General features: G+C 39.0%; 1 protein-coding gene across 2 annotated transcripts in view; it reads right to left on the bottom strand.

The window, feature by feature from the left end:
* Nucleotides 1-11,567: 11,567 nt before the first annotated feature.
* PLCB1 (phospholipase C beta 1) overlaps nt 11,568-27,912 on the bottom strand; it is an 805,117-nt gene continuing 788,772 nt past the window's right edge. The window contains exon 32 of one of the 2 annotated variants that reach the window (XM_060186536.1): nt 11,568-14,819. In XM_060186536.1, the coding sequence (XP_060042519.1) occupies nt 14,592-14,819 (228 nt within the window). In that variant the 3' untranslated portion in view covers nt 11,568-14,591. The remainder of the gene's footprint in view (nt 14,820-27,912) is intronic. The other variant, XM_060186537.1, reaches the window with a different exon arrangement.

Genomic DNA, 27,912 nt, shown 5'->3' on the forward strand with positions numbered 1-27,912 from the left:
TAACCAAGAAATCCCCTAATCACTGCCTCGTTGTAGATTTCTTACATTAGGTTGGCAGGTTGGCATCTGTTACTATGCCTGAGTAGGATATACACAGTTACAACTGCTGAACTGGCCCAAGGACTATATTCTGTGCAAAATGACCCATATGGAAACAAGGACTCAAGAAAAAGGAAAAAGAGAGGTCTTAGAATCAAAGTACAGATGGGATGTAAAATCCTTATGATAACTGTTCCTAAGTAGTTATTTGAACATCTTAAATGAGGCCTTTCGAATGTCTTCACCAAGGTTACTAACTGTGTGTGGAGCAAAAGCTTATTTTTAAAGTTTGACGCAGCCCAAAGAATGCTTTGTTTCTAATTTAGAGATCTTGTCCTGAGAGGTTCCAAGACTACAGCATATGCTACCACCCACTATGTGTTTTGTCCACTTGCTCTAAAGTCTCAGAACCCAGCAGCTCCATAGAGAGCCAACAAGGTCTGGGAGAGAGGTTGCTTGGGGAAGTATTTAGAAAATAAACTTAAAAAAATAAGTAATCGTGAGTATGAGAATTTGGATTACATATTAGTAAATCTTCCAACTTTCCCCCCCTCTTGCTGTGAGAAGATTCTTTGGGTCCCTTTTGATTCAGGACTTTGCCATCTGCTGTGCTTTGGTCCACATTAGTAAAAATGAGATAGGGAGCGACCTTAGTTGAACTTGTGTAGTTCTTTTGTTTTGTTTTGTTTTGATTTTTTACTTATTGATTTAATAATGATTGACATGACTGTAGGACAAGAGGGATACAATTCCCACCACCAGAGTTCTGTATCCCATCCCTTCCATTGGAGGTTTTCCTATTCTTTATCCTTCTGGGAGTAAAGGTCTTTATAGGATGCAGAAGGCAGGAGGTCTGGTTTCTGTAATTGCTTCTTCACTGAATATGGATGTTGGTATGTCAATTCATAATCCCCCCCCAACTGTTTCTATCTTTCCCTGGTGGGATTGGATTCTGAGCGGTGGACATATTGGTGAGGTCCTTTGCCCAGGTAAGTCAGGATGGTTTTATGGTAACATCTGCAACTTGGTAGCTGACTGAAAATCAGAAAGATATAAAAGCAGATCACATTGTTCAATAATCAGGTTATTTGGCTCCAGCACTCTGGTGAGTTGCCTTGAGAAGAACTTTTGCTAAATGGCTTTTGCTTCTAGGAAGAGTAATTCTGAACTCAGTCAATGCAATCTATAGGCTAAAGCAAAGCCATTAGCTGCACCTTCATCTAAATAAGCCAATTCTGATCTAAAATTGTTATATAAATACCTATTGGTGGAAGATGTTTGAATATTTGTTATATAATTTTATTATATTAGCAGTCAACTTGAACATGTGAAGTCAAAGGAAGGTTTGATGCCACAAAGTAAAACTGACATACCAAGCTTTGCATAAAGGGAAATCTGCCTTATTGCACAATCTGAGGCTGGTGTCTATTAACTCAAATGAAGTGAGCACCAAACCCTCTCCCCAGCCCCAACTTCTGAAGGTTATTGCTGGGATTTTAGTGTCTAACATAACTCTATCTTTCCCAATAGCCATTTGTTTTTGATAGATAGTGGGACAGAGAGAGAGAAAGAGAAAAGCAAGAAGAGAAAAAGGCTTTCTCCCTGCAGGTAGAGACCAGGGTTTTGAACCCAGGCCTTGGTACACGTTAACATGTCCATTTTCCAGAGTGAGCTACCACCTAGCCCCAAGTCAGTCTTGTAAACAGACCAGATAGAAGTAGGAGAGGGCAGAAAAGTTAGGATATACTAGGATCAGCATTAGGGACGGCTCAAAGCCCGCCCTCCGCCCCCCCCTCCAGATTTTTGTAGTTCCTCCTAGAACAAAGTTGTTCCTCAAGATGAGAGAGGAGAAAGAAAACAAACCGGGGGGCTTGAACCTGAGAACAAAGTTCTTAATGGATTTCAACTACATTGCAAAAAAAAAAATTTTTTTTAATGGTTGTTTGGAAGGTTGTGGGTATTTGATTCCTCAAGGTTGTCTGTTTCTAGGCATGGCGTTAGCACATAACTGCTGGAATTGACTTCTGCCCAATTTATCAGTCTCTTGTCATCCCCACCTGCACACCCCTAGCCATAGTAGACAGTCCAAACTCAGTCCTTTTGGGGACCTAATTTTTTTGTCTTTTGTGTGCTGAATTCTTGTGGAGTAAAATAATTTTCCCCTGCACCTGAAGAAACATTTATGTAAACTGATGTGATAGAGCTAGAACACTTTAAGAAAGAAAGTTCTTCAGGGCTGGGTAGATTGAACAGCAGCTTTATGCAACAGATTTTTATGCTCAAGAATCCCAGGCAACCATAAGTAGAAGTTAAGCAATGCTCTGGTGAAAAAGAAAAAAAAAAGTGGAGGGAGGAAGCTTCAAATATTACTTTATTAAATGTATATTTAATTAATTAATTTAGTATAGAAAGGAGAGAGAGAAGCAAGGCATTACTAGCACATGATCAAACGAGGGATCACCTGCTTAAAAGTTCAATTTTTTAAAAAAATTTATTTATAAAATGGAAACACTGATAAAACCATAGGATAAGAGTGGTACAATCTCACATAATTCCTACCACCAGAAATCCATATCCCATCACCTCCCTTGATAGTTTTCCTAATATTTATCCCTCTGGGATTATGGACCTAGGATCACTATGGGGTATAGAAGATAGAAGGTCTGGCTTCTGTAATTGCTTCCCCGCTGAACATGGGTGTTGACAGGTCGATCCAAACTCTAGCATCTGGAACTTGGTGGCTGGAAAAAAAGTTAACATATAAAGCCATACAAATTGTTGATTAATCATGAACTTAAAGGCTGGACTATTGCAGATGACGATTAGGGGTTTCTATTTTGGAAATAGCTAGTAGGTCTATTTTAGGTATATTCCAAGGGGCCCATGATTTTATGAGTTTTTGCCTGAGCTTGAAATCTCATATGTAGGTGGACCCAAGTTATTGTCTGGGGAGATGATGTCATGGCTGGAAAAAGAGCTAGAAAGCTGGATCAGGGAAGAGAGTAGCTCCCCAAAATGGGGAAAGTGTATAAATATTGTTGACTGTAAAGCACACTGATTTGATCTGGGGGCCATATTCAGCACAGAAGCCTATGTAACCTCTTTGCATTCTGTAGGTCTGAGCTCACATTCTGTGGTCACGAGTAAGAACATTCCAAGTTGCACCAAGTTCAGGACCCATCTTTCTCAGGTGGTAGAGTATGTTGTCCAACCTTCTATTGAAGAATGCAACAGTCCCTACCATTGTTGATCCACAATGAGGGCAAGGTCCTATAGGGGCCCACAAAGGGATCCATTATGTTATTCCTGATGGAGAGCCCAGTTACAGTGGAGAGAGGAATCTATTTTGAGGTCTAGGGCCATCATGTCTGTGTTCAGTTCTTTATACATATGCTATCTCCCAGGGCAATATATTCCCATTTTATAGTTTCACTCATCAAGTCACATATACAGCAAACCAATGAGTGACCCTGCCCATCCTCAAAGACAGTGGTGTCTAACTAGCAAACTCAGTGTAGTATCCTCCCTGATTTGAATTCTCCAAATAGTGAGTACTCTGGTAGTGAAGTACCACAAAGAATTCAAAGGAACTCTATAGAAAGTAAGTGCATCCATTTAGGTCTATAAATTTTGAGGGAGCTTCAAATATTTAAGCATTGAGCTGAATAGTGGTCTAACTCTGATAAAGATATCTGGTGCCCCCTGTAGTGTGGATTTACACCCCTAGACCCAATTCCAATGCAATTGTGAGAAGTGTTATCCAGACCAAACATAAATTTTCGTACACCTGCAAGGCTTATCAGAATTCACATTTATTTGAACACTGTCGAACTCAAGACAGCATCAGATAGCACAAGTTTAGACCTCACTCTCCCAAGATCACACTATTTCAGACACCATTTATAAGTCCAGGCTGTTTTCTATGTTTCTGATAAAGCAGCTTCAATCGGAAGTTCAGGTTTACTTCATTTGTGGCAGAGGCTCAAAAAACTTGGGAAGCCTGTTTACTAGATCACCGAATTTATTACAAAGGATATTAATGGATAAGAATCGACAACTGGATGAAGAGATACTTGGGATAAAGTCCTAAACAAAGAAGCCTGTCCTTCTGGAGCTTGGCATCTAGTTGGGTGACACATTTAAAAATCCAGCCTGAATGGAAGCTCTCCAAAGTCCCTCCTTTTGATTTTTTTTTTTATTATTCATTAGGAGTTTTGCTAAGCTTCATACCTCTACAGTTCCCCCACTCTTAGTGGATGGTTCTTTCTTCCTTCCTCCGCCTTCTCCTCCCGCTTTTCTAAGATAGAGGTTGACAGAGAGACAAAGAATCAAATAGATACACCACAGCACCGCTCCATCATTTGTGAACTTTCCCCTTTGCCTGGTGTTCCCATGTGGTGGCCAGGGGCTCGAACCCAGGGCCTGGCACTTGGTAAAGTATATGTTCTACTAAGCAACCTATCTTTTGCCCTGCCCTCAACCTTGAATTTTTATAGAGACTACAGTATGTATGTAGACTGGACCTTTACATTTTTAGCTATTGGCAACTGAACTCAATTAACCCCTATATTCCCTCCTTTGAGGTCTGGCTATAGGATTGAAAGTTCCAGCTCTTTAATCACATGGTTTTTCCTCCAGGCAGTCAACCCCCATTCTCAGGTGTCTTCCAAATCTCTTTTTCATTAGCTTAACAAAACAATTTTATTACTCTCCATACTGAGGAAATTTCAAGGGTCTGAGGAACCATGAGTCAGCAACTGTGAATGAAAACCTTTTGTATGTGAGGAATATATCTTGATCATCTGAATGGTAGCATCATAGTGAGCCTGTGAATCAGTAGTAGCTGCTATATAAAGGTGACAGGAGTTAATCTTGGCCCATAAGCCAAAGGAGTTAACTGAAACCCTCTAGGCTATAGAACTGGCCTTAAATTTTTTTTAGAAGTTTTTATAGGATTTTAACTTGCTTTTTCTACCAGGATTTACTTATTGCGGCTTTGCACCTGCGTGATCGCAGTGCTCCTAGAGAACTCTCCACTTTTAGAGTAATGGAGAGACAGCAGAGAGATTCCATAACACTGTTTCACTGCTTGTGAGTCTTTGCCTTTGCATGGTGCTACCATGTGGCGTTGGGCAGCTGAAACCTGGGTCCTTGTGAGTGGTATCAGGTTAACCATATCCTGGTCAGTTAACATTTAAGTTGAAGTTTTTATCCTAGATTCCTATCTTCTCTGGGGGAAAAAGGCATGTCAGAAAATATTCTCACATTTCTTTCTGATGATAATTACGGGAGCTATTTGTTCCCTCTAGAAGGACATTGTTTTATCAAAGACACTGTCTTGCTCTAGTAGTCATTTTTAACTCCCTCCTGTGCATTTGCCACTTTATTCTTATAGGAACCGGAATTTCAAAATTCATAGGAGTAAAGAATGACCCAAGTGCTTAGTCAGAGTAGATGCTCCATAATGTGACAGCCTTAACCAGAAACTGGTTAATTTGGTGTCTGAGCTGATATATACAATTTGTATGAAAAGGTTTAGTGCCTTTTTCTAGAATTTGATGGGAGAGTTTCATTTGGAACCTCAGGAATAACTCACATTCCTTCTCCATATGGACTGAGTTTTCTCATAACTAGTGACCTTTGGCAGTTAGACACCATATACAGGGCCAAGGGAGTATGCGGACACACAGAAGCTGTATTGCCTGGTTTTAGAAATTATGTGCCATCACTACCTTTTTGTTTTAGATTTTTTTCAATTTATTTTAATTTATCGGATAGACACCACTATAAATCAAGAGGGAAGGGGGCGATAGGGAGAGACAGAGAGACACCTATAACACTGCTTCATCATTTGCAAAGCTTTCCACCTGGAACCCGGGTTCTTGCGCATAGTTAACACAGGTGCTCAAACAGGTGCGCCACTATCTCACGCCACTATCCCGGCACCACTCCATCCTTTTTCTTTTTAACCATTAGGGTTATCACTGGGGCTTGGTGCCTACTTGGCAAACCCATCTGGTCCTGATACACTATAATTGTTTCACTATTCCCTGAAGCATCGCCCCCATCCTCAAGATCAGTAACTTGTGCGCTCAATCAAGTGTACCATCGTCTAGCACCACTACCACTTTAGTCTATTGGTTACAATACTGTCTAGTTTAGCAGGCATTATCACCTAGAGCCGAGTGACTAAGTAGTGAAAAATGTGTTTCTGCTAAAAAACTTATCTGAGCAGAAACCTTAAGTAGCGAAAGCAGAAAGAAATTACAAGGCAGAGGCCAAGCGGTGATACATGCAGTCAAGTGCTGTTATATGTCCAAGGACCCCTCCCAGAAGGACCGGGTTTTGACCCCTGCTCCCCACCTGCAGCGGATACACTTCCTTCCCAAGCGGAAAAGCAGGTGTCCTTTCTTTTTCCTTCTCTATCTTCCCCCTCCTAATTTCTACCTGTCCTATTAAAAAAAAAAAAATTAAAAAACTACAAGGCATAGAGGCAGACACATCCCTTTATCCCAGCAAACACCCATCTCCACTCAGGGGCTTTTCACCACCCCTTTTATATAAGGGGAGACCGCCACACCTGAATGCAAGCCATTAATTACAGTCATGCGCAGTAGTGGGTATGAGCTTGTAGTTACATAACATGCTGACTCATGATTATACAACAAGGTCCATCTGGTTGTAGGAAAGAGGGCCTGACTGAGTTTATGTACCTTATAGTGACAGAAACTAGAACCAAGTCCTGCTTACTCTACATCATCCCATTTCAAGAAGCCCCATTTGTCTCCATTCTTTATCCCATTTCTCTCCTCTCTGTCTGACAACCTAAAGTATGACTACTTGTGTACACTAAGAGAACTAAGCCATGCATGGTCTTCGGGAAGGCTTATAAGTATAAAATAGGTTTTTCTAATGCCTATGTGTCAGAGTCCTTTGCTGTAGAGATGATTATGATGTATTAGGTGACCTTAGAATATCTGCAGGATCTCTGCAAGGGTTTGAAAGTCAGGGTTGATAGCTACCAGTGAGAAATAATTCGAGGGTGGTGGTACACCTGTTGAGTGCACGTTACAATGCGCAAGGATCTGGGTTTGATCTCCCAGTCCCCATCTGCAGGCGGAAAGCTTCACAAGTGGTGAAACAGTGTTGCAGGTGTCTCTGTCTGTCTCCTTTCCCATCACCCCCTTCCCTCTAGATTTCTGGCTGTCTCTATCAAATAAACATAATGTCAACAACAATAATAATTCCAAAGTTACTCTAGAGACTGTTCTAGAGGAGACTGTCACCACTGCTCTGGGGTAGTCATCATTCCTCACCTGTTGTCACAGAGAATAGTGTGCCAGAGGATTGAGGTGAATGCTAATGTTCCCTCAATCTCAAAGAGAAAGGTCAAGAGTGTGTATGGCATCAGTGAGTGATAGAAATCAGGTGTGACCATAATAGAGTATGAAATTAGGCCTTATTCAGTGCAGCTGTAGAACAGAAAGCAGGTTAGTCCACAGAGAGACCCCCACACTGTGCTGCTGTCAAGTTCTTACGGATTTCTTGAACATAGAAATATTCATAACTTGCCTGGGGAAGAAATGGTGACTTCTCTAAACCTGGGAATCATTTTTCCTTAAATCATCATTTCCTGCCATCAATCCAGAGTATAAAGTGTTAAGGCACAGGTGGGAGTGAATTTCAGTCTGTTAAGGAAAGTGTAGTGAGTCTTTAGGTCACTAATAAGTCATATGAACTGCTGTCTTAGATCCAACCTGTTCAGGCTGATTTCTGAAGGCTTCTTATCATTTTTGCTGACAATGCTTTTCTATTTCTCTATTTCACATCCACTACCATTCCTGAATCTTAGTGTCTTTGTTTGTATCCTAACTAGAAAAGATGTGGCAGTGCCTATTTCCAAATGTTTTGTGTATTTGTTTCTGAATGGTTGATCCCATGGGAAATAAGTTTCTTTTGTCCACTATGGGATTGACAGATTAATAAAGTGAAAATCTTAAACATATGAAAGTGTTATAAGGTGCTAGAAAAGCATAAGCACACACACACACATCTACTCTGTACATGTGGGCTTTTCTGTATGTATGTGTGTGAAAGATACATAGAGACATCACACTTTCATTCTACCCTCCATGGAGATCCTCCAATGACATTCATGGTGTTCCCTGTTAGTGACAGTTCTCGAAAGCAGAAGGTGAGATATGGTAAGGTGGACACTTCACTGTGGAAGCTATCTCCTTAACCTGAAATAATTTTTTTTGACTCCAGGGTTATCACTGGGGCTCAGTGCCTGCACTATGAATCCACTGCTTCTAGAGGCTAATTTTTCTTTTTTGTTGCCCTTGTTTTTTTTATCATTGTTGTTGTTATTATTGCTGTTGTTGTTGTTGGGTAGGTCAGAGAGAAATCGAGAGAGATGGGGAAGACAGAGAGGGGAGAGAAAGACAGACACTTGTAGGCTTGTTTCACCACTTGTGAAGTGACCCCCCTGAAGGTGGGAACTGGGGGCTCGAATCGGGATCCTTGCGTCGTTCCTTGTGCTTCGCGCCATGTGCGCTTAACCCACTGCGCTACCGCCCAACCCCCATAACTATGTTTTTAAAATATTAAAAGGCAGAGGTCTCTATCCTGGGAACTGGAATTAACAGTCATTTCAATGGTATTAGCAAAAATTTATCATATAGTGTCAGGCCAAGGGTCAGGCATTGCTGACTGAAGAGAAGCTCAGCGAGATAATAGATTGCGATAGAAAGTGCATGGAGCCAGGGAGAAAGAAGACGGAGGCTGCCAGGCTGCCAGGCTACCAGGCTACCAGGCAACCAGGCAACCAGGCTACCAGGCCCATATACCCTCATTTTGGCCCATTTATTGTTCTTTTTTATTGTTGAGGGAGAAAGGAGGCCACCAGGCTGACCTCACCTGTCCATACTCTTCTCAAACAGCTTTTATGCATTTGGCTTACATTAGGTGCATCACATCATTTACATTAGGTGCATATAGCAGATGTAAATAAAAGGGACTGTGTGATGCAGTCACCGAACCCCTGCAATAACCCTGGAGACAAAAAGAAATGTACTGTGTACACAACACTGGCCTTGAGCTAGCAAAACATGAACTTTGAGCCAGCAAAACATGAGCTTTGAGCCAATGCTACCATGGGCTTTGAGTCAGGGCATACCCCTGTCCTGACAGCTAACTTAGAATCACTGATGATGAAGAGACATCAGTTCTTGATAACAAGGTCTACAAGTTTACATTACAAAAACATAGGGGGTCTGTGAAGAATTAGGGCTATTTTAATAAGCAGTCTATCACAGGTTAATTATCCTATTCAAACTTTGTTACTAGTCATCCATTGTGCCTAACAGAGTGCTACAACAAAGAATAAAAATCAATCTTGGTTGTTGTTTCTTGGTGAAAAATATCATGTAAAGAAACATTTGTTTTCTTCAGCAATATAGTGACTCAGGGTCAAGCTATATATATATTGTTGTCCTGAAAGCCATTAATCCTTCAATTTGATATTACACCTTCTATTAAAAATTGCATAAGAACTTCAGGAATAATTGAGCATACATAAATTAAAATTGGCTTTGGTGAGAATAATTGCCTTCTCAGAGGTGCAGCCAACAGGGAACTGTCAGGATAGATGAGTTTTTATACATCACAGAGAGAAACTGGAGCTCTAAATGCTAAATTTAGCTAGCAAGGATATCATATACAAATTTGAAAACTTGAAGGTCCTTAAATTATAAGGAAAGATTTAACCATCTCTATTTGATGTGTCCCTGTGTAATTATTAGTCCACAGAGACATGTGAGTGAAGTGATAGGGTACCCCTCAAAATAAACTCCAAGCCTGTGGGTCTTCCAGCCTCAGATAGTATTTCAGTCCAAACATCATTAACTGCCAGCTATGTCAGTGAATTCATTTTCAAAGGATTCCAGTTCCCAATCTTCAACTCTTCCAGGTGAGGATCCAGACATCATGAAGTAGAAACAAGACATTTCAGCTTTGCCCAGTCTGAATTCTCTACTCACAAAAGTTATGAGAGCTAAAAGATGATTCTTAGACCAGGAAGACAGTTCACCTTGATGATGTGCCTGCTTTGTCACATACACAGCCCAGGTTTCTGTCAGGTCCCACCAAAATGAAGGATGCTTTGGTGCTGTGGTGTCTTTCCCTCTACCCCTCTATATCTCTGTCTCTTTTCCAACATCCCTGGTGATTGTTGGGTTGCGTTGTGGGGGAGAGAGAAGAGACTAGGAATTTTGTGGTGGTTCGGGAACGCAAATCTTTATTCACGCAGGTGCCCCAAAGTTGGGTGAGAGTACAATGGTTCGGGCCACGTGGAGCTAGCAAAATGCCCGCCTCCCACTATGCCCAACAGCCTTTCTCCAGGTCTGATGGCGGAAGAGAGAATAGCAAAGACAGCGAAAGTGGAAATACCAACGGTTTTTATGGGAGGAATCCGTAAGTGGCAAGTCGAGACGGGGTGGGCTAGGAAAGGGGGTGGAGAGAGGCAAAGGGCATGTTAGGAAGGTGGAAGTGTCCTTAGCAATTTTTAAGTGAATTAGCAATACCCTGAGGGGATAACGTGGTGTATATCTGTAAATAATGCTTGCATGGAAATATAGTGGTTTGTGGGCCCTGCCAATGTTCGACCACATCTGTACAATTCCCCAACAGGTGATGATTAAAAAAAGAGACAATTCTTACTGTGTCAAGTCATTAAACTTTGGAGTAATGTGTATCATAGCAAGAATCAATTCATAGCAGTTTGGGTACCAATGAGACATTTTCATAACTCACACAGATATCTATTTTTAAAAAACCAGTGTTGCTATGTGTCCTGGAATCTCACCTCTCAAGAGTCCTAACCCACTAGAGAAAAAGAGAAAGAAGCTGGGGTTATAGATTGACCTGCTAATACCCATGTCCAGTGGAGAAGCAATAACAGAAGCAATACCTTCCACCTTCTGAATCCCATAAAGAATTTTGGTCTATACTCCCAGAGGGATAAAGAATAGAGAAACTTCAGTAAAGGGGATGGAGCATGGAACTTTGGTGGTGGAAACTATATGGAATTGTACCCTTGTTATCCTACAATCTTGCTGATCATTATTAAATCACTAATAAAAAAATCAGTGTTGCTAACTCATTTTTTTTAAAAAAAAAGATAATAAAACTTAGATCAAGTACTTAGTTTTTGTCTTCTCTACTATTTATCAATAGCTACTGACTATTTTGCTTTCCTTTACTTCATTCAAGGGAGAACAGGATGAAAGGCAGGTTCAAGGTGGAAGTAACAAGCAAATGCCATGCCATTCCTAGATAGAAGTGGTGGAATGACAGAGAAATAATAACTATGCCTTCTTGCACAGGCAATGACACATCCCACTTTCCTGTTTAGGCTGAGATATGCTTTGTGAAGGTGGACATTAGAGTCCTAAGGACGGGCATTATACCTACTCCTACCATCCTGCCCATCAGAAGATTGGCTGTGACACCAATAATTAACATCTAGGTTGTGTTAAGAAATATTTTATTGTTTCCTTTGGATTTGTGATGAAAGCACATAAAATTACAAGTGGAAGAAACATCATGCCACAAAATTGCATAGAATTATTACAAAAATGTGAATTATGCATTTTAAATGATCTGAAATAGAAGAACCAAATATGTACATTTTAAGAGCTTCAAATACTTTTCCCTATCTTTCTTTTCATTTGAAAAGGCAAAATTCACAATGACCAATCCATCACAAACAATATTTATACAGTGCACAAGCGCTACATTTAACTTCAAAGTAATGCAAGCAATGGCCCTTTCTTTTGGAAGTATTTAATGACTACCTATCCATTACAAGAGTATTACTCAATTATATGGTAATATTGAAATGTTAAAGTCAAATGTTAAAAACCAAAACCACTTGGCATGTCATTAGAACTTAGAAAATTGGTGTACACGGCCAAAATCACGTTACTCTCAGTAGTGTAAAGGTACCAGAGGGGCACAGTTTAATTTAATACACAGCTCTACTCTCTACTATAGGAAACACCACAGTACAGAATTTCACACATTCAACAAAGAACAAGGCGAATACATAAAGGCACAAAACTGCACATCATATAGACCCTTTATTTACTTGTTTTTACCTTAGTCTATTTCAAGTAATATTAATATTAAATGATAGTATCACTGTAGTAGTTTCAATGATGCAAGATGGACAGTGTTATACACTACCCCACACTGCAAAAAGTGTCACTGTACAATATAAAAATGTGATTACAGTAAATGGTCAAATACAAATGTATTGTAAAATGACTAGAGTCACTAGAATAATGAAACCCAGCTACCAAAGCAGTTTTGTGTAACTCAAGGTTATTAAACCTTGGTCTTTCTCTAGACTAAAATGTAATACAATAGTCTATAACAATCACCACTGTGTTTGATTATGAATGTTTTTATTCATTTATCTGCAATTTTATACAGTCTGTAATTTTGTTTATAAAAATGTAGCATTAGATTTTGACCATTCGAGCTTCCTTATGATTAATGCCTATCTTTCAAAGTGCAAAAGCAGAATGACTTACAAAAGATTTCTCTTTTGGAGAAAAGAGTTAAGTTTTATTAAGTGGAAGTTAAGCGTTATTATCTAATTAACATTCTGAATCTTTTAGATCAAAATATAATCATCTCCAAAGAGGATGAGATTTTCCCCATGTCTCATTAGTTGTGTTTTTTAAATAAAACACTATTTCTTAATAGTCTTGATTTGATTAAAACTTAATTGTGATCCTTCATTATTGCTTAAAGTTAAATAAAATAATTTTCATAAAAATATTAAATTCTTGAAACACAATTATTGGAACACAACCAGTGTTTGTGTTTTTAAATGTTTCACTAAGCTACAATAGACAGGTTTACTTTAAAATAAAATAAATCTGTGAACATCTTGTTTTAGGGCTTTAAATTCAATGTTCTTTGTGTTACTCTCTAAATAATGTTTCCTCTATGTAATTATTCTCTCTTACTTAAGACCTTTCAATAATGTTTTTTATCAGTGTTTTACCATATATACTTTGTTTCTCTTAGGTCACTTATCATAAGAACTTAACAAAAAGACACAAATTAATTAAATGCACACAGTAAATACATAATATTTTGTTAGAATAAACCTGAAATCTGTCAGACTTAAAAGTTATGGAAGATACTAATAATTTTCTTTACTGATGCCTGCAAATCTTTGCATATTCTGACCATTAAAACAAACCTCAAACTGGTGCCTAAAATCCAGTTATTAATTCTGCAAAATACATCAATTCACTCTATGTTCTAAATGTATGTCAAATTGTATCAAGGGCTCCATCCATTGCTCCTTAGTATATCAATATAATTAAATATTCATATTATCTACATGTTTGGCTATTTTCTTTTCTGTCCATTTATCCCTGAATTTTTGTTTTATGTTTTGTGAGAGATATTTGGGTCATTTCCAATTAAGATACACATCTCTACTCCTAAGAATGGTGATGTAGTTTGTGTGTGCACATGTATGCACTTCTACATATATACACAGAGATAATACATACCATTTATTTGGGGGTCTGTGTATTATCTAGATAAATATTCAATCTTTATTTCTATATTAAAAAGAAATGAACCAAAAAATGTTATGCATCCTGATTAAATCTCTGCTTAACATAAATCAGTTCAATTATTTTTATGCAATCAGACTGTAGGTATTAAGCATTTCAGGCTAATAACCAATGAATACCCAGACACTGAGTGCAAATCTTAAACTCAGCACATTGCCTAGATGTGTGTAGCCAACTTGTTCATGCAAACAAATGTACAAGTCAAATCGCCAAGTATTTGGATCTTTTCACTGGACAAGGATACAATCAAGGTTGGTGATTTTTTTTTCAAGAAAGAGAACCAGCTTAGTTGAATCACTAAGGTGTCTAGTAAAGCTATGCCAGCAAAAAAAAATACAGATGTCTCTAAGATAAATAAATTAGCAAACTGCAAGCCACCTGTGCTTGCAAAGCAAAGGATGTAACAATTTAATATACACATTAACTTGAAGATATGGTAAGTTGAGGGATATGAAAAAAAATGCTCAAAGTTGTCTGTTCAATAGTGTTAAATAGTGCTATGCAATTTTCAATCTATTTCTATTACTTTGAGATACTTTACACCAGAACTTCAAATAAAAACACAAGCTTGATTTTCTTCAAAGAAGACACTGTCCTTCATCAAATGTCCCATGGAGCCTGGGAGTTTTCTGCTTTAAATTTACATTGGAAAGAAAAAAATCAAAATTCCACATACATGCATTCTCCACTAGTAGAAGTGTAATAGTTTCCACTTAATGCATGGAACCTGGGCATTGGGATGACTGCATGGATCCTTCTGGAACTCTCCTTTTAGTGTGGATCATACAGATGCTTCTCAGGAAGATGCTCCTGGGCAGTGATCTTTGTAATAAGAGAGAGTCCAACCGAGCTTGAGTGGCCAGACATACTCTGGAGGCCTGGCAGAAACAATCAGAGAGGAGTATCAAACTCTTTTCCTGGGTTGTCTCTTTCCAGCTCTTCACTGGAGGATGGTTTGTGGTTCAGTTTTCCAGAATCTGAGGCCAGGGAGGAAGGGGCAGAACTATGGTTGCTTTCTTCACTGATCTTCCCTTTCATGGCTTCCTGCACAAATTCCAAAATCTCCAAAGGCAGTCTTTTGAATTTGTCTTGGTATTCTTGCTCCAGTTCATTCTGCAGCTGGGAGACACCAATAGGAGAGAGTGACTTTTATAGCTCATTTACATTTCTATAGCCACCAGCTAGAAACTCTTTGGAAGAGATGTTCAAATCAGAGGTGGAATACACTAAACATCATATTGGTTACCTACACAGAAGATGCAAGACAAAGTTTAGTTGAACATATCATTTGTCCATAGCTGGCAGTCAAATTCATTCAGGTCATATGTGGCCTAATAATGCTAAAGGGCTGTAATTATATGAACACAGTATTCACACACATGTGTACACACATGAATCCTTTGAAAAAGTTTACAATAGTGACATGTAAAATATGATGCTCTTGTACATAATAGCTGGAAGCTACTGATAGCTGGGAATATCCAGGTCAGTCATGAATTACCTGGGATCAAGGTGAGGAGTGTGAGCATGACCAGAATGGACAGAGGAACTAGAAGTTGGATTACCAGAGAGGATCCTCATTAAGAGGCTGAGAAGCCCTGTCTGAGTGGTTTTTTTTTTTTTTGCCTCCAGGGTTATTTCTGGGGCTTGGTGCCTGCACTATGAATCCACTGCTCTTGGGGGCTATTTTTTCCCTTTTGTTGCCCTCGTTGCTACCCTTATTGTTGTCATTATTGTTATTGTTGCCACTGATGTTGTTGTTGCTGGACCCACATAGTCAACGACTGCCACCTCTCCAGATTCAAAGGAGGTCTCGAAACTTTACATCAGGCTCAACCTGACGCTGTTGACTAGCTATGGAAGAAGGGCAAACGCTAAAAGAAGACAGGACAGAGAGAAATGGAGAGAGGAGTGGAAGACAGAGGGGGGAAAGAAAGATAGACACCTGCAGACCTGCTTCACCACTTGTGAAGTGACCCCCTGCAGCTGGGGAGCTGGGAGCTCGAACCTGGATCCTTACACCTGTCCTCGTGCTTCGCACCATGTGCGCTTACCCCACTGTGCTACCGCCTGACCCCCAGCTAAGTGTTTCTAAAGAGAATCTAAAAGCATTTTTATAAGCCAAAGAACATATTTGTGTAACCAACCTCAGCTTCTATTTGACTTGTTTTATTGCTTCTTGATTTTTGTTTTGTAAAGTGTTGTATTCACCTTTTAAACTTTTTATCTGTTTAATGCTCTGGAGAATTCTCAGTTTTTCAAGATCATAGAACCCTTTCTTCACACTCAGACTTAATGGAAGATACAATCATAAAAAATAAAACCTGGGGATGGGCACTGTGTGGATATATACCCTTCTTATTCTATAGTACTGTCAATATTTCCATTTTGTAAATAAAAAATTAAAAAAATAAAATAAGATCTGGAGTCTTCTGAAGACATGAGTCAGGGTTGGGCCAGGAATGGGTAGTACTTGCATGGAAGCTCTACCGTGCTGAGCCTAATAGAAACCCAGGATTTAAAACAAAATTCTCCAGTTCAGGTTCTGCTTAGTGTTTTCTCTTAGTGTTTTCTGGACTGCAGTTGGTGTATTGCACCAAAGTAAAGACTCTGGGGGTGTGGGGAGGGTTCAGGTCCTGGAAAAGGATGACAGAGGACTTAGAGGGGGTTGTATTGTTATGTGGAAAACTGAGAAGTGTTATGCATCTACAAACTATTGTATTTACTGTTGAATGTAAAACATTAATTCCCCCAAATAAAGGGAAAAAAATAAATTGGTATGTTTCAAATATAAAATAAAATTCTCTTAGTTTATAGACTGCTAAACAGCAAACATAATCTTGGAAATAGTTGATAACAATAGGCACTTTTTGTCTTCTCTCAGTTTTCTTTAATTTTTTTTAAAATTTCTTTATTGGGGAATTAATGTTTACATTCAACAGTAAATACAATAGTTTGTATATACATAACATTTCCCAGTTTTCCATATAACAATACAACCTCCAATAGGTCCTCTGTCATCCTTTTTGGACCTGTATTCTCCCTGCCCGCCCTGCCCCCCCCCCACACTCCAGAGTCTTTTACTTTGGTGCAATACGCCAATTCCAGTTCAGGTTCTGCTTGTGTTTTCTCTTCTGATCTTGTTTTTCAACTTCTGCCTGAGAGTGAGATCACCCCATATTCATCCTTCTGTTTCTGACTTATTTCACTTAACATGAATTTTTCAAGGTCCATCCAAGATCAGCTGAAAATGGTGAAGTCACCATTTTTTATAGCTGAATAGTATTTTCTTTCAGTTTTGAAGCAGCTTTTAAGGTGTGCGTGTGTGTGTGTGTGTGTGTGTGTACACAAATAGTTAGAAGGAGCTAGGTTTTAATTTTTATTTAGAAGATCTGGGCAGGGCCAATGATTCTACATCTCTAAGCAGGGAAGCTTTGCAGCTGTCAGTAGGTTGAGAACATTTCCTCTTTAGTTCAACTTCTCTCTCTCTCTCACCCTCCCTCCCTCCCTCTCTATTTTTTCTTTCCCTCTCTCTCCTTTCTTTCTTTCTCCTTCTTTCCCTCCTTTCCCTTCTTTCTTTCCTTCATTCCTTTCTTTTCTCTTGCTTCTATGTCACAAAGTTCTGCAAAGACTTACTTAATATAGCCTCATAATCCATTATCTAGAATTTAAAGTCCCCAAAGTTCTAACATCCAGGCTTGTTTTGTAGTCTGCTGGCAAATTCATTGACATTAATTATTGTAAGACTATGTAAATACCTATTCATAGTTCTGCAGACATATAAGTGTGTTTTATTATAAGGGTGACTCAGGCTCTCTCTGAGGTATGATGCCCATGACTTATATACCACATTACATTTCTTTTTTTATTTTTTTATATTTATTCATTTTCCCTTTTGTTGCTATCGTTATTGATGTCATCCTTGTTAGATAGGACAGAGAGAAATGGAGAGAGGAAGGGAAGACAGAGAGGGGGAGAGAAAGAGAGACACCTGCACACCTGTGAAGCGAGTCCCCTGCAGGTGGGGAGATGGGGGCTGCAACTGGGATCTTTACACTGGTCCTTGCCACATGAGCTAAACCCGCTGTGCTATTGCTCGACTCCCACCACATTACCTTTCTAAAATTGGAAAACTTAAGAATTCTGAAAACAATAGATAGCTGTGTATATCAGATAATGGAGTATGAATTTGTTTGAATGACTCCCCCCCTAATCAAAAAGTATCTAATAGAAATGACTTTAACTGGATATTAAAAAAAAAAAAAAAAAACATTTCCTCCCAAAATAAATGTGGTGTGTTTTTGAGCAAGCTGTGCTGGCATTTATATTATAAATATAAATAAGTAAGTAAAAAATGAAAGGTGCTGTAAGAGGGGAACTTGCAAGGCCTTGAGATTCACATTGCCATATGGTGAAAAATCACCTTCTTCCACCCTCTGTGCTGGAAACAGGTGAACCCCTCGAGCATCAAAGACAAGGCAGTAGCTAGTTCTTCCTCAAGTGTTCCCCACAAGTTAGAATAGGATGAGATTTTTATATCTACACTGTTGCAGAAGTAAAATCTTAGCCTGGTGTTTTTTATACCATTTTTAAGATTTGTTTATTTTTGAGAGAATAAGGGAAGTGGGAAGAGAGAGAGAGAGAGAAAAAATGAGAACCAGAGCATAAATCTGACATATATGATGCCAGATATTGAAGTTTGGACATCACAATCCATAAATTACAAAAATAATAACTGAAGCAAGGATTGATGCAGTTTAACCAATACCAGCTAGCCAAACAACACCTCCAGTTCAAGAAAAAATAGCAACCAAATCCAAATGAAAAAGAAAAAGGAAAAAAGGGAAAGCAAGAGTAGACAAATATGCAAATCTACTGTCCACTGTAAATTGTAGGGACAGCAAGAGGAGGAGAAAGAGAAGTAGAGTAGAGAGACACACACAAAGTCCACTCTAAGTCAGATTTCTTCCCCAAAATAATTCACAAACGAGTATCAGTGAATTCCTAAAACAGAAGAAGGAGGAAGGAAGAAAGGAAGATAAGAACAAGAAAAGAAAAAAAAAAGAGCAGTGAAAGGAAAAAAGTTTTTTTGTTTTTGTTTTTGAATTAGCTAGGAGGAGGGAAAAAGGGGAGAGTAGATGGAAGAAGTAGAGTGAAACAAGTTCCTCTCACAATGGATAGGACACCCAGTCACCTAGTAATGGTAAAAACAATAACAGTTAATTTTGGTCAACCTGAAGAAAGGGCGGGGGAGGTACATGCGTACATATAATAGTAATAATAAAATAGAATAGAGTAAAAACCCTAACCGTCAGTTTGCAGCTTGGATGGGTCCGGATTGGCTCAGGCAAACTGAGCAAAGACAGCCAATTGTTAAAAAAAAAAAAAAAAAAAAAAACCCTCCAGGTAGTCTTTCCCAGGCAGGGGTGAGGCTCTGATTGGTCAAATATTTTGTCACTCAAATAGAGCTCCAGTCACTTAGAACAAAAAAAAAAAGAGAGAGAAGGAAATCAAAAAGGAAAAGGATTGGAATGACACTCCTCGTGAGCCAGGAATCTTCATAAAGAAAAAAGCTCAGTGGGGAGCCTGCTAGGAGCAGCTCTCCAGCCCCTGGGGTCTGGTTTGGGGTGAGGGGGAGGGGTGAGCTTCAGAAATAATCAAAAGATTTCTTTTCTTTTTCCTCCATTTTCTAACCCAAGAGTGAGCTATAGGACCCCTCCTTGGTGTTACCCTTAGGACCCATTATTCACCCTCCTGCTGACGCCCCAGTATCCTACCCTATCCAGCCACTGCTTGTCGGAGCTCATGCCAGCAGCTGCATCCAAGTTGCCATCTTGGACATCACAATTCAATACTTTATCCAATGCACTACCTCTTGGGCACCTCAGCATGATATTTTACACTTTGTATTTACACATCATCAGTTTGTCTCAAGTCTAATTCAGCAGCATAGGCAGTTAAAGTTTCATTTCTAATGGATGTAAGGAAAAGGATTTTGTTTTTAGTAACCAGCAGACTACAATTCTTAATGAGGTTAGATTGGGGGACTTTAAGCTATAGAAAATATCGTACCTAACTTCAACTTAATTTTCAATTTCTCCTAGGATATTGGTGGATAAGACCCCACGTTATTTAATAATGCTGCTTCCTTTTAAAATTTATGTTTTTTAAAAGGTGAAATGTGAGAAAATGCCAAATATTTAAAGTAACATTTGTACATTTCCTAATAATTTATCACTTTGTTATTTTTATTAGAGTGGGCAAGTGAAAGAGAGAGACCAGAGCACAACTCCATCATCCATCCATAGAACACCTCACATTTTTTTTTCTTTCTCCTGTGATGCTAGGGATTGAACTTAGGTAGGAGCTCCTGAATATAAAACGTGATCTATTGTCAGTCAATTCCCCAACCCTGTAATAAGTTTTAATGATTTAATCTTAATAATTATGATTCTGCATCCATTTCAGAGGTGTTTGTTTTCCTCCCAAACCACTAATAAATTCTCTGAGACACCAACTAAATGTCTTACAGTTGACCTCAGTTTCTATACGATCCAGAGATAGCTACAGAGCACACTGATTTAGGACTCTTTCCTAAAGACTAACCCCAATTCCCTTCAGATGCCAATTGTAAACTCAGATTGTCACTTGTATTTCTGGCCAACTTGCTATAGAAAAGAGATTCCAATTAATACGTCCCTGGGTTGGTTTAATTTGCTGGAGTGCTTCACAGAATACAGAGAAAGATTTCACTTAGTAGTTATAATAGAGTGTATTATAAAAGGAACAGGAAGAGTCACATGAAAGAGATTCACAGGTAATGTGAAGGTCTGTGCCTTTCAGGCCTTTTGAGAGTAGCACTCTTTCATCATCTCTGTCTTGGCCAGTTCAGAGGCTCTTAAAACCTTTTCCCTAACATAAAACTTAGACCAGGTAGAACAGAAGCAACTGGTGGCGTTACTTTATAAGCTACAGCTATATATAAATAACATCAAAGGACATAAATTATGATGAGCATGTGTGTGTTATAGCAAATCCTAACAAAAGGATTTTCCAAATTAACCCAATTGCCAAATAATTTGATTATAGCAATAACTGTCTATTGCCTTCTTTAACCCTAAGACAGCAGCAACCTCCCACTTCCTCTATAAAGCCCATATTTTCCCCAGTCCTGGAACCTCTAGGATGGGGCTCACTTTCCTGCATGCTTCTCTCATTTCATACCAACTGATACTACATCTGCTGATACCAACCTAATCAACAGAATGAAAACCACCTCAGCATGATTCACTTCAGACTGTGTCCAGAGATGCCAGGCGTGGAATATCAACCCTTCAGCCCCATTACCCAGGTGAAACCTTTCTTTTCTCATAGGAATATCTAATTCCATTTTGGGTGGTTCACTTCCTAACAAAGTCCCAAAACCTAGATATAGACCAAGTCCCAAGAGATATGGCATATGTACACATGCATCCATAATTAGGGCAAAATATATACCTGAAAGCAAAAGTGCACAATAGTTTGCAGTGAGTCAATAAATGAAGCAAGCAAGTAGAAAGACCTACAAAGACACCATAAAGTTCCTAATGAAATAATTTCTACTTAGACCTAGCTACCCTCCTCACCTACTTCCTATTACACTTCTCTCAGTGACTCCAAAGCTAACCTTATCAAAATAAGGACTACAAAAGCTGAATAAGGGCAAGAGACTGGCATACTTTGATGATGACTCTTTAGTCACTATCAGGCCACTCCATCATCTGGGGCCCTAGTCAGGGAGTTCTGGGATTCCCACACAGACATGATGGGTCTAGACCTTGAATAAATCCCTCTTTCCATTGTCACTGGACATATCCATAAGGAACAACATAATGGACCCCTTTGTGGGCCCCCATAGGACTGCAATTGCCCTCAATGTGGATCAACAATGGTAGAGAATGTTCCATCCTCTAAAGGGAGGTTGGATAACATACTCTACCTACCACCTCAGTAGATGAGTCCTGAATATGACGTAACTTGATATGTTCCTATTCATGACCACAGAATGCAAGCTCAGGCTTACAGGGATGCAGAGGTTGCATAGGCTCCTAAGCTGAAATATGGGCAACAGATCAACTCGATAGGGTTTATAGTTAACACTTTTCCCATATTTGTGAGCTACTATCTTCCCTGATCGAGCTTTCTAGCCCCTTTTCCAGCCATGACATCATCTCCCCAGACAATAACTTGGGTCCACCTGCATACAAGATTTCAGACTCGGGTAAAAACTAGTATTCATGGGCCCTTTGGAATATACCTACCTAAAATAGACCTACTAGCTGTTTCTAAAACGGAGACCCCAAATTTTCATCTGCAATATTACAACCCTTAGGTTCATGATGAATCAACAATTTGTTTGGCTTTATATGTTAACTCTTTCTTCAGCCACCAAGTTCCAGATGCTACCATGATGCCAACTGGACTTTCCTGGGCAGACAACCTCACCTATGTGTCCTGGAGCCCAGCTTCCCAGAGCTCTGCCCCACTAAGGAAAGAGAGAGACAGGCTGGGAGTATGGATCGGCTTGCCAATGCCGATATTCAGTGGGAAAGCAATTACAGAAGCCAGACCTTCCACCTTCTGCACCCCATAGTGGCTCTGGGTTCATACTCCCAGAGGATTAAAGAATAGGAAAGCTATCAGGGGAGGGGATGGGATACAGAGTTCCAGCAGTGGGAATTGTGTGAAGTTGTATCCTTCTTATCCTAAGGTCTTATCACTGTTTCCATTTTATAAATAAAAATAGACACCTTTTCCCAGGGCTGGGTGGTGCTACTTCTGGTTGAGCACATATGTTACAATGAGCAAGGACCAGGTGTCTCTGTCTCTCTTCCTCTCTATCTCCCCTTTCCCTCTTGATTTCAGACTGTTTCTATACAGTAGATAAAGATAATTAAAAAATAGCAAAATATTAAAAAAGTTTCCTTTGTGGTTTTCCTTTTTTCCTTCCCTCCTTCCATTTTTCTTCCTTCACTTCCTTTCTTTCTTTCTCTCTTTTTTGAGGTTTCACTAGTGGCAATGACTAGTTAAATCACCATTTATTGATGTTTGAATTCCATCTTCTGACCCTCTCCCTTCCCCAAAGCTGGGTGGAGCTTAAAGTTCCAATCCTCTAATAGTTGGAAAACCCAGGGCAACCTTTTCCAATCCTTTGGTTACCTGGGAGCTTTCTGAAAATTGCCTCATTAACATAATGACTCCACAGTTCTCACCTCAGAGGAGATTCCAACAACTAGGAACTGGTATTGGGAAATAAATACATAATTTGTTACTATAAATTTCAATATTGTGGTGAAAATAGTTTAATTTTATTTTAAATTATTTCATTATTTTTTTTAAATTAAGAGGCAGAGAGAAAGAAACCACAGCACTAAAGATGAGCTATGTCATTGGCCTCTGAATGTTTTAATTTTAATAATTATTTTCAGTAATTTAAAATAATTGACTTAGTTATAGCCAAACTATAAATTTATTTTTTTAAATTTTATTTATTTTCCCTTTTGTTGCTCATGTTGTCTTTTTATTGTTGTAGTAGTTATTATTGTTTTTGTTATTGATGTCATCGTTGTTAGATAGCACAGAGAGAAATGGAGAGAGGAGTGGAAGACAGAGAGGGGGAGAGAAAGATAGACACACCTGCAGACCTGCTTCACTGCCTGTGAAGTGACCTCCCTGCAGGTGGGAGCTGGGGGCTCCAAACAGGATCCTTAAGCCAGTCCTTACACTTTACGCCACCTGCACTTAACCTGCTGTGCTACCGCCTGACTCCCAAACTATAACTTTAGTGCTCTCTTCCTTTTATTATGGATTAGCAGATTTCACTGTATTCATAAGTGTTTTAATAAACATTTAATTTATTAACTAAATTTACAATAAGTACCATATATTTTACTCTTTAAAAAAGTAATCTAATGGTTGATGAATTACAAAATTGCATTTATTAAGAAATGCCAGGACTGGGTGGTGGCGCACCTGGTTGAGCAAACATGTTACAGTGCACAAGGACCGGGGCTCGAGCCCCCCAGTCCCCACCTGCAGAAGGAAAGCTTTGCAAGTAGTGAAGCAGGGCTGCAGGTGTCTCTCTTTCTCTCTCCCTCTCTATCTCTCCCACCCTCTCAATTTCTGACAGTCTCTATCCAAAAATTAAGATAACAAAAAAATTTAAAAACTTTAAAAAAAAAGAAATGCCTAGGTTTTTCTTTTTTTCTTCATGCCACCACGGTTAACTGCACCATTCCTGGTAATGATTTATTTCCTTGATATTTTTGTTTTGATAGAAGATGTGAGATAGAGAGAGAGGGAGATAGAAGGAAGAACAACTATAACTTTGCTCCACTATTGGTGAAAATTCACTTTTGGTGTTGGAGACTAGGGACTTAAACCCTTATGCACAGTAATGTATGAACTCTTCTTGGTGCCTCACCTATTGCCCCTTAGATTTTTAAATTTATTTTTCTTCATATAAATAGGCATTTGTTCATTGTAAGAAAATGTAAGAGGCCAATAGGTGGTGCATCCGGTTTAGTACACATATTACTGTAGAAGAAGTTACAGAAGTTACTGCCCAGAAATGGGAGTGGTTCCAAGTGTGGCTGGAATGCTTAGAGAGGAGGTGCTACCCAGAGATGGGCACAGTGGTTATAGGTGTGGCTTAGAAGGTGTAGGTGGGTTTGGGGTTTAAAAGCAGGAGCCTGAGCACTTTCAGTTACTTGGGCCCTGACCTCAACCATATAAATCTCTTCCCTTGTTCTCTCTCACACTAACATGTGAGCAATGTGTAAGTCAGTTTTCAGTCTCCTTTCTTCTTTCTTTCTTTCTTTCTTTCTTTCTTTCTTTCTTTCTTTCTTTCTTTTCTTTTTCTTTCTTTCTTCCTTCCTTCCTTCCTTCCTCCCTCCCTCCCTCCCTTCCTTTCTTTCTTTCTTCCTCCCTCCCTTCCTTTTCTTTCCCTTTCTTTCTCCTTCCTTCCTTTCTTCCTTCCTTCCTTCCTTCCTTCCTTCCTTCCTTCCTTTTTCTCTACCTCTCTCTTTCCCTGACATGTTTTGTTTTCAGTAAAAGTTTAATTTACCTGAATAATCATGCTCTTCTTTCCAGTTCTTTGTTGATAAAAATGTGTGACCAACTTTGGGAATGGGGGTAGTAAATATAGGCCTTCCATTGCCCTATAACATTACCATATGCAAGGTCTCTTTTCTCTCTCCCCTTTACTGTGCCCTTCCCTCTCAATATTTCTCTGTCCCATCACCTGAGAAGTAGTAGATTCATCATGCAGACATAGACTATGCCTCAGAGTTAACTCTGGTTACAATAAAAAATGTGAAAATATTATATATGTAGGACAAAGCCTGGTTTTGTACCCCAAAAGCCCCATCCATTGGGAGTTTCAAGCTATTCCAGTCTAAGGGCAGAAAATGCAAATATTTAGAAGAACTACAAAGTCATTAAAATAAGAGAAGCTGACTGAGCTAGGAAGTAGGAACGGTTTGGGGGACATTGCAGACCTGGAGAAGGCATATTCATTAGGCAATTGTTACAGCAACTCTGACCTAGAGAACTGTTTGCCAGATTCTTGGTTGTTTTTTTTTTTTTTTTTCCAGGAAAAGTCAGAAACTCAACCTTTCATGTTTAAGATCTAAGATCTCCTAATTTTGAGATGAGTGCTACTAGACAGTAGAGTGCCTGTCTCATATTTTAACATATTGAACTTTGCTTTAGATCAAAGAACTTGAGTAAATTTTTCAGTTGCTTTAAAAAATAAATAAGTAAGCTGGGGAGATAGCTTACTGATTAGGCAAAAAGGCTTTCATGCCTGAGACTCTAAAATCCCAGGCTTAATCCCCTCTGCACCACCAGAAACTAGGAGCTGAACAGTGCTTTGGTATCTCTCATGAAAACTAAAACAAGTATAATACTTCTAAAAAGTAAAAGAAAGAAAGCAGGTTTTTATTTAGCTTTTAAGATGTATTAATATATGTGTTGGTCAGGGAGAGAGCAAAATTACTTGGGAAGTTTATAAGCATATGAAGGAGGAAGAGGAGAAGAAGAAGTAGAAGAACCCAGCATAATGTAAATGTGGCATCTTTCTGTGTATCTTATTGGTCTGTTTACTTGTCTATCATCTATCTCCAGGTTACTGAACTGTTAAAGATATAAAATCAAAATCTGTTTTTGTAGGAAACAAAGTAAAGAATAATAAGTTAGCATAGGATAACAAAATATCTGGAAAAATGATACAGAAAATGTACTGGCAGATATTTAGGAAGACTTATTTCATGTAAATCAAACTTACGTTATTTTGTCCAATGTTGAGTATTAAAGACTTTAATATGTGGTAAAAAAATAAAATTAAAATCTTAGGAGTAAAGCTAAGTAAGTTTATGAGCATAGGGTTATAGATACTTTAAGCAGAGATTTCTTTTTTTTTTTTTTTCCCCTTTTGTTGCCCTTGTTGTAGCTTCGTTGTGGTTATTATTATTGCCCTTGTTGACGCAATTCGTTGTTGGATAGGACAGAGAGAAATGGAGAGAGGAGGGGAAGACAGAGAAGGGGAGAGAAAGATAGACACCTGCAGACCTGCTTCACCGCCTGTGAAGAGATTCCTCTGCAGGTGGGGAGCCGGGGGCTCGAACCGGGATCCTTACGCCGGTCCCTGCGCTTAGCGCCACATGCGCTTAACCCACTGCGCCACCGCCCGACCCCCTCTTTAAGCAGAGATTTCAAGAGGACAGAAAAAAAATCAAGCTACCAAGAAAAAAAAAACCTTTTAAGTATATTTATCTAAAAGAAGCTATTTCATGGTCAAAAATTAACAAAAAACGAAGCAGTTCATAAAAGGAATTCATAAAAAAAGAACTGCAAATATTCAGTACATGCATTAGAAGATGTTCACTACAACAATCAGGAACATAATAGCACAGTTGTTTGTTGCCCTTGTTATTATTATTGTTTTTACTGTTGAACAGGACAGAGAGAAATCGAGAGAGGACGGGAAGACAGAGAGGGGGAGAGAAAGATAGACACCTGCAGACCTGCTTCACCTCCCGTGAAGTGACCACCCACTGCAAGTGGGGAGCTAGGGGCTCGAACTGGGATCCTTACTCCGATTTGCACTTTGCACCATGTGTGCTTATCCCACTGCACTACTGCCCTACCCCACAATGAATTTTCAGGAGGTAACTGTAATGATACATTTTTTTGAGCAACAATAACATTTGCTGGAAAATGGATATTTGCACACATTAGACAATAACCTGATGCTATCTACGAAAAGAAAAATGAACATAGCTGCTGGGCCTTTTGAATTTGCAACTCCACATATGGGAATCTTGCCCACAAAATATTGTAAAAACACCAAAGCAGAAGATGGTATATTCACTGCAGTGTTGTTTATAGAGGCAAAAATAGACAAGCAAACAACCTCTTGAAAACAGCACTCCTTAATTTAAACTTATGCTACATCTGTTTTTGTCATTTGCTGTAACTATATATTTTTGGGTAGTCACTTGAAAATAAATTCCATATATCATGACACTTCACCATAGATATTGCTGCACAATTTTCCTCAAATTAGTACATTTCTGTGCATTAATGATGGCAATAATTCAGCTCTTTAAGGAAAAAATTCCTAAATGCTATTTATGTTTAAATTTCCCCAGTGCCATTGCCCTTTCAAAGCTCATGTCTTATATTTGGTCATTATGTCCTTTTTTTCTTGCAGTGTTATTTAAGATAGTCTTAGGAATTCAGCATTTCCTGTAAACTAGAAGCTAAATCTTTAGGCTTGATGAGAGGGGGCTTAAATGTTAATTTAGTCTAGGACAATTGAATAGGAGGCCTTTCATTGCATGTTGCAACATGCCAGTAGTGCAGTCAATTGATCACACCAGTGATGCTAAAATTTAATCACTTGGCTAGAAGTGAGAAATAAGAGACCTTGACTTTTTCTTTTTTTTTCTTTTTTAATTTTTTATTTAAGAAAGGATTAATGAACAAAAACATAAGGTAGGAGGGGTACAACTCCACACAATTCCCACCACCCAATCCCCATAACCCACCCCCTCCCATGATAGCTTTCCCATTCTCTATCCCTCTGGGAGCATGGATCCAGGGTCATTGAGGGTTGCAGAAGGTAGAAGGTCTGGCTTCTGTAATTGCTTCCCTGCTGAACATGGGCGTT

The sequence above is a fragment of the Erinaceus europaeus genome, chromosome 1, assembly GCF_950295315.1.
Source record: "Erinaceus europaeus chromosome 1, mEriEur2.1, whole genome shotgun sequence".
Classification (NCBI taxonomy): domain Eukaryota; kingdom Metazoa; phylum Chordata; class Mammalia; order Eulipotyphla; family Erinaceidae; genus Erinaceus; species Erinaceus europaeus.